Source organism: Moschus berezovskii, chromosome 23, assembly GCF_049115385.1.
Source record: "Moschus berezovskii isolate FMDL1 chromosome 23, NW_MosBer_1.0, whole genome shotgun sequence".
Classification (NCBI taxonomy): Eukaryota; Metazoa; Chordata; class Mammalia; order Artiodactyla; family Moschidae; genus Moschus; species Moschus berezovskii.
Window position 1 is genome coordinate 35177620 of NC_142482.1, and position 12003 is coordinate 35189622.

General features: G+C 42.3%; 1 protein-coding gene across 6 annotated transcripts in view; it reads left to right on the forward strand.

Moving 5' to 3' along the window:
• Positions 1-9225: 9225 nt before the first annotated feature.
• Positions 9226-12003, forward strand: part of TFAP2B (transcription factor AP-2 beta) — a 31692-nt gene continuing 28914 nt past the window's right edge. Inside the window, exon 1 of one of the 6 annotated variants that reach the window (XM_055406602.2) lies at positions 9226-9474. In XM_055406602.2, coding sequence (XP_055262577.1) covers positions 9394-9474 — 81 coding nt within the window. In that variant the 5' untranslated portion in view covers positions 9226-9393. Of the gene's footprint in view, positions 9475-11048; positions 11115-12003 lie in introns of those variants that run through there. The other 5 variants (XM_055406603.2, XM_055406606.2, XM_088831039.1 and 2 more) reach the window with 5 other exon arrangements.

Sequence of the window (12003 nt, forward strand, 5' to 3'; positions counted from 1 at the left end):
AATAAAAACATTTTATATACAACAGGAAAAGAATATACTCCAAAATTTCTTGAGAAATAATGGTGAAAGCAATTAAAGAAATTATTTTATTTTTGAGATTTAAAATTGATTTAATAGAGTGCAAACAGCACTGGTTATCTTCAGCTGATTACCTGCTCTGGATTGCAGATTCTTTCCCGGACACTGTGTGCTTATATGCTCAGTTGCTCAGTTAAGAATGACTTTTCTGGGCCTCTCTGGTGGCTCAGCGGTAAAGAACTTGCCTGCCAATGCAGGGGGCTTCCCTGATAGCTCAGTTGGTAAAGAATCCATCTGCAATGCAGAAGACCCCAGTTCAATTCCTGGGTCGGGAAGATCCCCTGGAGAAGGAATAGGCTGCCCACTCCAGTATCCTTGGGCTTCCCTTGTGGCTCAGCTGGTAAAGAATCCACCTGCAATGAGGGAGACCTGGGTTCAATCCCTGGGTTGGGAAGATCCCCTGGAGAAGGGAAAGGCTACCCACTCCAGTATTCTGGCCTGGAGGATTCCATGGACTGTGTAGTCCATGAGGTCATAGAGAGTTGGACACAACTGGTTTAATCCCTGGGTCAGGAAGATCACCCAGAGAAGGAAATGGCAACCCACTCCAGTATTTTTGCTTAGGAAATTCCATGGACAGAGGAGCCTGGCAGGCTACAGTCCATAGGGTTGCAAAGAGTCAGACACAACTTAGTGACTGAAAAACACAAGTTGGATAAAATGGAAAATAAAAATACTGAACAACACAAGTGGGATAAAATAGAAAATAAAAATAATTAAAAAATGACTTTCCATTATTGTGTGCTTGTTAAGCTGTCCAAAGATTTTGTTGTGGTGATGTCATTGTTTAAAATTATTTATTTATTTAATATACCTTTTTGTGAGTGAAGTTGATACAGTATTACCGTAGTATGGGGAGCAAAAAGATTTGCCTACACAAAAGAATCCAGAAATAAAAGTTACTGTTCATTGCTTAGAATAACAAAGCTCTAATAAAAGAGTTTTGAAACTGGCTCCAAGAGAATTTGGTTTGGAGTGTGGTCACTGGATAAATCCTCGGTAAAGGATTTATTACTTTTATGGGTCAAACAAATGTCCCTCAAAAATGATTACAAATGAAAGCTTAAGTGCCCTTCATCCATATCCTAAATAAATTTCCTTTTATAATTCTATAAAACTACCCCCCAGAAATCCAATTAAATAAAGAAAAAAGTGATAATGACAGAAGCAAAAGAATCAGAGACTGACAGACCAACAATATTATTGAGTATAATTATTAGGATATTATTTCTACTAATAGACTGTGTGCAATTCCTCAATCAGATAATAGTCATACAGATGCAGAAATGGCAGGATCTTCTGCATATACCTCTCAACGCCAGTCCTTTACAATGATTAATCTGTTAGACTTGCAATAGAATGTCAAGCTGAGCACATGGAACAGAATCACAATACGTTGGCTTCATTAAGGACCTCCCACTCAGTTCTATACAGTGGGTGTTACCCCATCCCTGACAGAGGTCGCCCAGGCTAAGCTTACATCCTGAAGGGAGAGGCAGTTCACCACAGCCAAAGCTGTCTTTTCCAGGCCTTTACATTTTTAGAAAAAAAAATTGTTCTCACATTGAGTTTAATCAGTCTCCTGGTAACATCTCTCAACTGACCTTTATCCTATATCTTTACAGGAAAAGGGCATGATTTCACCTAAAACGCTTTGAGCACGTCTGGGTGAACCACTTTGCTGTATGCTGGCAATATAAGAATGAAAGAGATAAAAATCAACTTCATCCTCAGTCTACATCTTCCCCAAAACCACCCCCAAATACTGGAGGATAGGGTTTACAACTCTAAGTTTTCTCTGTTCTAGGATGATGATCCCGGTCTCCTCAACTCTTTCTCCCTCAACATGATGTCCAGGACTTTCTTTAATCTGGTTGCTCTCTTTTAGGGACATTTGGGTTTACAAATGAGGTCTTAAGCACGTCACCCCTGATCTTTACTAATGCAATCTGGAATTTCACTCACTCTGTCAGTCTCAGTATGTTGCTGGGCAAGATGCTTACGTGGTTTTTGCTGCACTTTGTGGCTTGCAAGATCTAAGTTTCCCAACCGGGGATTGAACCCACGCCCGTGTCAGTGAAAGTGTGGCATCTTCACCACTGGACTGGCAGAGAATCCCCATACTGTACATATTTTCATGTCTTCCTCTGTCAATTTCTCATCCTCCCCTTTTCACTTATGTTTTTATTTTTATCTTTGTTAAATTATAGCCTTGAGGATTTTTTCAGAGTATTAGCCTGTCAAAATATTTTTGAATCCTCATTCTGTAATGCAAGGTACTGACTCTAATGAACACATCCTCTAATTCTTCTGAGTCACTAATTTTTAATATTAGAAAGGATAAGGCTAAGGACAATAGTCCTATAGCAAATCATTGAAACAACTGTCTCAAATTGGTTTCTATTAGTCAATAAACCTCTTTGGGAAAGAATTATTCAAATAGCTGCAAATATGCGGTGAAAATGGTAGATACAACATACCAATTGATTTTCTTAGGCTGGAGGCCATGGTAAGCATTTCATATGTATTATCTTATTTAATCATCACAACCATGCCCACACAAAGATTACTGCTATGCACAATGAATGTGTCTCATATATGGAGGTATGTTTCAAGGGTTTCATACAAAAAAATTATGGCTGAGACAGGTTATGTAATTTTCTAATATCTGAAATTCACAAATGTCTGTCCCACTCCAAAGTTCATGTCCTTAGTCTAAAGGCACACTGCCTTCACACAACATGGCATCACAGACTGGAGAGCCAGTGAGAAAGTTTTGAAATGTCTCTGTGAGCTCCAGATACATTATGGCCCTGATACTCAGTCTAGTAAATCTATAGCAAAAGATGTGCAAACACATGGAAGGATCTGTTCTTCCAGAACCCATACTGGCCCCTAGGGGTGCCCTCTTTCCCTTCCAGAGCACACGACTAGCCACGCTGATAACCTAAATATCGTTTTTCTGTGGAAACAACAGCATGATTCCCCACCTGTAGTTTCTAGAGCCCCTCTTTCCCCCCTTTCTGAAAAATAAGTTTTTTTCCAGCCTCTGCTATTACACATTCTTCCCATTTTACATACATTTTCAAAGGTAACTGACCATAATTTCAAGATTGAAACTGCAAACTCTTGACTATATTAGGATGTCATTCTTCTAGACTTGACACTTGATCTTCTTCAAAGCGCCTGTTAGGTACTATCAAAATGATTGCCTCTTCCTTCAAGTTTTACTCTTACCCTTTCTTCATTTTCTTCTAATATGATTTTCCTAAAAACTTTTGTGTGTCTGAGCTAAGTCGCTTCAGCCATGTCTGACTCTTTGCGACCCTATGGACTGTAGACCACCAAGTTCCTCTGTCCATGGGATTCTTCAGGCAAGAATACTGGAGTGAGTTGCCATACCCTCTTCTGGAGGATCTTCCCGACTCACGGATCAAACTTGTGTCTTTTATGTCTCCTGCATTGATGAACAGGTGGGTTCTTTACCACTAGTACCACTTGGGAAGCCCATGTGTGATACTAGTATTTATCAAAAGATCAGGGTCAGTTCTCTTAAACTCTCCCCCAGACGGTCCCAGAGAGTTCAAATTTTGCTGTAACATGTTCAGAAAGAAATACTTTCATTCTAAATTTTTCATTAACTACCATTAGTTGCTTTTATAAATCTCATTAAGTCCATTTCTAAGGAAAAAGAACTTTTATATCATTCACTAAATTCACCTCATTTTGTAGATGAGAAAATTGAGGCATGGAAAGATCCAAGGAGTTGCCCAAGATGACATAGCTGGTAAGTGAAAGAATCTTCTTACATGAAAGAAATAAAAAGTCATAGAATACATGTAATTCTCCATTTTCCTCAAAGTTCATGAATGGGAGTTTTAGGAAATAGTTCCAATGTAATGCTAATTTCTCCTGAATGTTCCTTGGACCTAAGAGACATTTCAGCTCTGATGTTATACAGCATATGTGTTTACTCATGCTTTAAAGGTTAGATTTCTGCTCTACATTTTTCCATGTCTTTATTTGCAAATTTTTCCTCACAGATGTGTATTGGTCTATTGGTTGCATTTTGAAACCAAATTGTTTAGTATTCTCACCCTTTGAGATTGCCCCTTCTTTAAGCAATAATATGGAAAATATTCACAATGATGGAAATACCTGTCCCCCTGCATTGGTCACGCCAGGGAAAATGAGCACCTCTCACATTTTGTATGTGAAATAGCCACTGGTTTTGGAAACAATTGTTCTCTGGCTGTTTGCACCATTTACTCCAAGCCCTACCCGATCTTCCATTCCTTAACCTCTTTATTTCCAGGAGATAGAAATTTGAAAAGTGTTCCTTTCTGCAACTTCACACCCCCACAATTAAACAGAAAAGCCTGAGGACATCCAAACATCCAAAATAGGCAATAAAATTACTGCTGCTCCTCAAAGTCCAAGAGAAGGTAGAAGTTTCTGTAGTCACAGTGATTTTCATCCTTACAAGTGATTTCAGTTTAAACATCATTTTAGAAATTCACAATATTAACACTGATTAAACATTATGGTTAAAGCAAGAAAAACTGTTTCCTTTCCAGTGTTTGCCTCCATCTGTATAATCATGAAGAATCATTCTAGAAGTCATTCCACCTGCGTTTAATTTAAAAAAAAAGAAAACCTTTATGCAAACATTCAGTTCAGTTCAGTTCAGTCCCTCAGTCATGTCCGACTCTTTGCGACCCCATGAATCACAGCACGCCAGGCCTCCCTGTCCATCACCAACTCCCAGAGTTCACTCAAACTCATGTCCATCGAGTTGGTGATGCCATCCAGCCATCTCATTCTCCGTCGTCCCCTTCTCCTCCTGCCCCCAATCCTTCCCAGCATCAGAATCTTTTCCAGTGAGTCAACTCTTCGCACATTAGTCCTTCCTATTTTGCTCTCTCATATCCAGATCACTGACACTTACGTGGTAGCAAAGTCTTATAAATCTAAGGGCAGGAGCTTGAACTGTAGTTTCACACATACGACAGCAATTTTTCCAAACTGATATTAAAAATATATAATCAAGATTCCTCCAAAATATGGTTACAAGAAAGCTTCCAGATAGAAATGTGGTAAACAAAAAAATTAGAGTCACACTATCACAATAAAACATGCACCTGTAGTGTCTGATTTGGTGAGCAATTATGCTTTTTGATGGGTAAGAGGTTGAAGTAGTATTTGGGTATGTGAAAATAAGTCAGTGCTCCCTTTTCTTGCTTTCTTTTGCCTGTTTATGAATCCAGGACAAAAACAACTCTGGAGCAAAGTGATAGTCCAAAAATATTGTCTCCACTTCAGGAGGAAGGAAGGAAAGAAGGGTAGGAGGAAGAAAGACAGCATCATAGCAGTGTGGACAAAGTGCTGAGTATGTACACAGGTGGGAGATCTAGGTTCTCACCCTTACTTTCTAAGCAGGAAATTATGCACATCCCCAGCCGATGAAAGCCTTCATTTTCTTTACACCGAGTTTGGGGTCTTGAACTGATGATGGGAAATTAAATTGTTTTGCAAAGTGACAGTATGGAATGGATTCCTTCCCATGTGTGATCCTAACGAATTCTCACATGCATTCCCATTACACAGCTTAGTACGCTCGCTATTAAATAGCTTACTCCAACAACCAGGATGAAAGGGATCCGGGTCCTAAAGTGACACGGTAATCCTAAATCTTGGTGTTCCCCCATTTTACTATCTTTGTGGCTTGGAATGACAGAAGAGGGAAACCCAGGCCGACAGCGTATTGTGGAAAGGAAAGGCAGTCACAGGGAGCTACAGGAAGAGAGGTTGACTGAAACCTTCAATCACAGGTGCCCAGGAGAGTAAACAGGTGCCAAGGTGAGTAATAGGGAAAGGAAGGAATTCGGAGGAATTTGGACAATTCTTAATTAGATTTTTAGAAGAAAGAAGTGGGAATAGTTGATTTAACAAAATATTTTTCGGTGACATTAAGAAAAAAAGGTTAGAAATCTACTAGAAAACCGCCAGCAGAGGGCTCCATGCTAAGAGCATTCACTTCCATGTGTGGCTCCTACATTTATCGGAAAACAGTCCCTCTCTCTGAGACTAAGGAAAGGGGAGTATTATCAACCGTCCTTTCTGCTGTTAAAAACGGAAATAACTTTAAGTGAGAGAGGAAAATATGAACCTGGTATGTCTCCAGAGCGCTTCTACTTAGACTAGCGTGTGCCAGCCTTGAAAAAGCAACAAAAGCAATATGTATATATGGGTGTAAGGCATGATGAAATGGAAAATGAAATGATGATACAAATACATATATTGGGTCGTTTATCTTCCCTTCGAAACCAGAGTTTGTTTTGCCTTTGCCTTTATTTTGGTTTGCCTTTACTGAGTCTTTTTGGGAAACTTCCTGCATCACGTGATTGGAGGTTAAAGCGAAATGCAATGGAAAGTCAGAGAGAAGCTGGCTCAAGTTAGGAAATTTTTCTTAGAAGAGAATGAGCTTTTATTTGTACATACTTGAGGCATTTGGAATTTTTAGATGCGGAAAAAATCATTTCTAAAATTAGTAGATATAATAAGACTTGAACATTTAAAATGTCCTTAGTAATAACAGGTTTTGAAGAACCGAAAGAAATCTCTCGGAAAAAAACAAAAAATCGAGCTTTCGTACAGAATTTGCTTACACAAAACCCCGACAGAGGGCGCTGTTGCCCGTTCAATGACTTAGGGAAGACTTCCTAAAAAAATCTCTCTTGCAATTTCAAGGATTTTTTGAATAATGCCCACGTCGAAAAATTGACTCGGACTTTAATGATAAATTATGTATTTCTTTGGGTATCTCTTACATGTATGTATATGTGTATATATTTTTAAATTTATGCTTCATTCTTTATAAACCAGATTTCCGTTTTTCTGAAGAATTTACATAAATTTCAACCAAATATTTCAAGACATTTCTAATTTTTAAAATACACAATTGTACCACAAAATAAAATTACACATGGAAAATTTGAAATTCTCTATATACAGCTATGTAAACTAATTACCCTAACAACGTATTATGTATTTTTAAGTAGTTGTTTATATAAAATATCCTCAGGCTTTTTTGTTTGTTTCAAGCTTTAGAGTTTATTTATTTTAGACTAAGCAATGATATACCAAAAAGAGACTAAAAGGTGTTAAAAGCATTTCGAGAAAAAAGTTAAGATTTTTTTTAAGTGCTTTTCATTTGGGTTGGAATGATTTTTAAGTAAAAAAGATAAAGGAATTACTGACTTGAAAGGGAAAAGACAGTTATTCCCATTAATAAATTTTGTCTAGAGAATTTGAATTTCCAAGTCTATAATATTTATCTCGGACAATATTGATCTGAGGTTGGTTTTAGTTCTCGAAAGTCTGGAAAGAGAAGGTAAAAGCCCGTTTCAAGTCCCACCACACAACAAAATTAGGAAGAATGCCTCCCCATGTCCAGACTAGGTCCGGGAGCAAAGAAGGAAATCTTCGCTCAGGCTCCTCGCCGAAGATTTGTTCAGATTTTGTATAATTTAAGGTGTTAATGTTTAAAGCAGAGAAGAGAAGGGAGAAAGGCAGTGGGGGGGGAGGGGTCGGGGAGGGAGGAAGGAAGGCAGGATGGAGGGGAAAAGGAAGGAGAGATGAAGGAGGAGGGAAAGACAAAACAGAAAAATTAAACTGGAAATGAGCAAAGGGTTCATTTCTGAAGTTCCTTCTGATGCACCTTCTTCGAGTTTCTTTCATGGGACTTATCTTTTAAAAAAATAAATTAAAAATCTGCAGACTTGTTCATTCTGCGCGATATGAAGCGTCTCCCCGGTCTTGATCGAATCGATATCCACCGCGGTTGTCCACAGCCCTCTCCTCCGAGCGCCAGGCAGTGCTCGGCAGTCCAGAGGTTTAGAGACAATCGCCCTTTGCAGATTCACTCTTATCAGGTTTAATAACTTCCACCCCAAATTGCCCTGGTCCCTCCTCATTCCCTCCTGTCATTTATTTTCTGCCCCAGGGGCAGAGAGCCTCCACTGGACTTCCCTTCTGGCAGTGGGAATCCTTCCGCACCCTGGACGGGAGTAGAAAAATAGACGGGGTGGGGAAACGGGGCAAGGAGGTGAGCGTTCGCTTCGTGAAATTCCGAAACCCTGTGCCTTAAAGGTCGGTTAACTTTGTTCCTGTTGATGTTTATGTTTTTCTTAAAAAAAAAAAAAAAGCTATACAAATCACCTTACCAAGAGAAAAAAATACACTCAAAACAAACGAATAAACCCCCACATATCTTAAAGTATTTTTCAGTACCTTCTTGAAAAACATTCTGCTTCAACCTTCCAAAGGTTCAGGTGACCATCTCTTGCTTCTCCGTGATTAAAACCACTTAAAAGTTATAGACAACAAATGCAGATATAAAATACCCCATCCCTCTGCAAAGAAGGGTTGAAAATAACATTGCGTGGTGCACCTATGTTGCTTCCGACATCTGAAAAAAAAAAAAAAACTTCATAAAATGGAGACTTCAGCCAAAGAAAGAATGGCACATGGAATCCGTTGAAAATACAAACAACCCTTAAAGGATAATAAGCAGGACAGACTTAGGTGGTTATACAGTATTTAAGTTTTCAAATGTGTAGGGAAGAATGAATGGGAAAATATAAGAAATGGTCATTGTGGTGAGCCGGCTTTTTTGTTCTACAGTGACTAAGGTACAGTGAAGGAAAAAAAAAGTTGTGTAGCCATCAACACAGAGATCACCCTTAAAATCCCCAAATCCAGCTTTCAAAAGCCTCCTGCTGAACAAACAAGAAAAGGAGCTTTTGTATTTAAAAATCTCAGTAATGGTCCCCTTTTAAAATCTACCTAAGAAAATGGGGGAACTGTGGGCACCCTGGTTTCCCCAAATGAATTGTAAAGATTTTAAATCAGTGGGTACAACGATTCATCATTTTCAATGTAGAGGTTTTTAAGTGTGTATATTTACATTAATCATGCTGACCAACTCTCTCTCCTTTAAATGCATGTTTAGAGTCTGTAGACTCTTCTTGACCCAGGGGTACTTATATAACTAAATGTGGGTGTCTGGGTGTAAATACGTGTTTATGATTTTTTAGAATATATATGTCTGTGGGTTGCATCTAACTCCTGTGTGTGTAATCATGTTTTTCTCTCAGCTGAGGCTTACTTCTCCAGCCTATTGTTTGAGACAACAGATATAAGTTGCGATGGGAGAGGAGCGTCGGATTTGGTGTGTATCCCCCATTTCCAATTATAGATGGATCATTACAGACAGCGGAGTCCTGAGAAGCCAGACATCTGCTCCTCACATGAATGCACTCACCTCCTAGAGACCAGGCTGCCATCATGCTCTGGAAGCTCGTGGAGAATGTCAAGTACGAAGATATCTATGAGGTGAGCCGACACCCCCAGATGCATCTTAGAGCTTTGCAGATAGAGAATTTGAGCTTCTTGACACCCCAACTCATCTATATTTTTAAGCTATTTGCTTGTAGATTTCCGGCCGGTTTTCTCAGCTTTCTCTAACTTTTCGAAAAGCTGGCTTGGGGAGACTTCGACATTCTGAAAAGGGACTTTAAGGTGGAAATCTGACTACTTTAACCTAGGAGATTTCTCTGGTTTTTTTGCTATTTTATTTTTCTTTCTCTCTTCCTCGCCGCCCCCCCACCTTTCAGGATCTGATGAGGAACGGGTGCTAGTGAATATGGGCAGAGAAAATAGAGGCAGAGGCTCCTCGTTTTGAGTGTGGGAGAGAATTAGACTTTCAAGCCTCCTTCGTAACAGACTCGGGCTTTGAATTTTTATTTTTAATAAACATTTTGAGATCGATAACAAACGGATCCAAGTAGAGCTCGAAAAATTAGAAGGAGGGTGGTCAACGGATAGACGGATAGATGGATGTAGAGAGAGCGCAAGCCAAGGAGCCGTAGCAGACAATTTTTAAAATTTTCTTTTTTTCTTTCGTGTTTCGCTTCTTTGAGACTCGGGGCTTCCAAACGGCCCTATGTCTTGGTATTTTTAACGAAATTTTCTACCCGGGTTGAGTGCGCACGGTTCGTTAGCGCTGAGGCCAAGGGTACTCCCCCTCGTATGGAGATGCTGTCTGCAGCCCGGCGGGCGTCTGCCTCCTTGGGGCCGGGCGCGCGGGCCGGGCGCTCGGGTCTCGGGCGCCGACGGAGCGGCGGGCGGCGGGGCTGCGCGCGGGACGGGCGGCCGGAAGGAGCGGGGACAGCGGCCCAGGCCCGCGGAACTTCGCTCCGAGCCCACCAGCCGGGGAGCCCCCGAATGAGGGGCTAGGGGGGAAGGGGAAAGCGAAGATTCCGAGGAGACGTCGAGAGAGGGAAGCGAGAAAGAAAAGCTTGGAGGAAGGTGAAAGGAAAGGGGCAGAGGAATTGGGGAAGGGGGAGGTGGAAGCCGGCGAGCGCGTGGTGGCTGGAGATCGGGAGGGAGTCGGAGAGGGGAGGTTGAGAAGCCGAGGCTCGGGCGATCGGCGCGGGAAGCGCTGGGTCGAACGAAGCGGTGGCGGTGGAACGCAGAGGATCCCCAGCCCACGGGCGACAGGCCACCCCGCCCGCCCCGGGACGATCCCAGAAAGCCGGACGGGGAGCCGCCTTGCGGACGCTGGGAGTGGGCTCCTCCCGACTCCGCCGGCCCAGCCCCGCGACCCAGACCGCGGCTCCGAGGAGCCGGCGCGCGCCTTACGGCCACTGGTGGAGTTTCACAGGCAGCGCCCGGCGCCCGCGCCAGGAATCTCCCAGCTCTGCCCAGCCCCGAATCTTGATTTTGGGGTGTGTGTGTGTGTGTGTGTCTGTGTGCGTGTGTGTGTGAGAGAGAGAGAGGAGAGAGGGAGAGGAGATTCGCCTTTTTGCGCAATGATGACTTGGGGCTTTCCTTTCCTCTTTGTGGTTGTCTATTGACTGTAACAGAGAGCCGCGCCTCCGCCTGGTGGGGTTTGTTTCGGTTCGGCCTCCTTTTCTTTCTTTAACAGCCGGGATAATGGTCAAGTCGAAGGCGCTAGAACCGTCCTAAAGAATGTGAGCGCCCAAAGTGGGCTTGGCGCGGTCTGGGATGGGACCACGGTGTAAATAGCTCGGGGTATGCAAAGGGGCTTCACTGGGTGCCGAAAAGTAAGCAGGATAAAACTCGTTCTAAGAGTCCAAAAGTAGACTAGCTAAATGGGAGGGAGGAGGGAGGAAGAGGGGAGGGGGGAGTGGAAGGGGGAAAGAGGGGAGAATAAAGAGGTGGGGAGAGAGGAGAGGCCGACGGAGAGAGACAAGAGATACTGCAAGTGGTCCTATCTGCCTATTTTTTCTGCTCAAAGAAATATAGGAGAACGCGAAGCCGGTGGAAGGAGTCTATTTAAGTCGGGAGGAAGGTTGAACTTTAACAGAAATGGCAGTCAGGCCAGTTGAACGGGTTCCTGAAACATCCAAAAAGGTTTTCTGTTGCCCCTGGCTTTGCCTGGAAAGGATAACTTTAGTGTACTTGAAGATTGATTGCATATATTTTAAATTGAAGTTAACAAAATATCCCAGACTGCGGGAGCACTAATGAGGGAAAGGCTACACGAGGGATGGGAAAGCCCCCCATCTCGCCTCTGTCCTTTAATAATAAGCATCATCTCCGGTATACTGTGAAAGTCTGTAAACGTCACTGTAAACAACCGGGCCCACCGGTTTCCTTTGCTCTCCCCTCCAAAGGGGGAGGCAACGCCTTTTTTATTTTGTTTTGTAATCTGCACGCCAAGCACCTAGGGCGATCAGTTCTTCCCATTAGGAAAGTCCCTCTCCAGGAACCTAGACACCTACGGTTCGGCACAAGACCCCAAGGATGCTCTCTCCTTCACCGTCTGGTCCAGGGGAGCAGGGGCTGCTTTACGCGCGTCCCCGGCTCAGTTAATTGAAGTTCTGCCTCTTTCCTGCT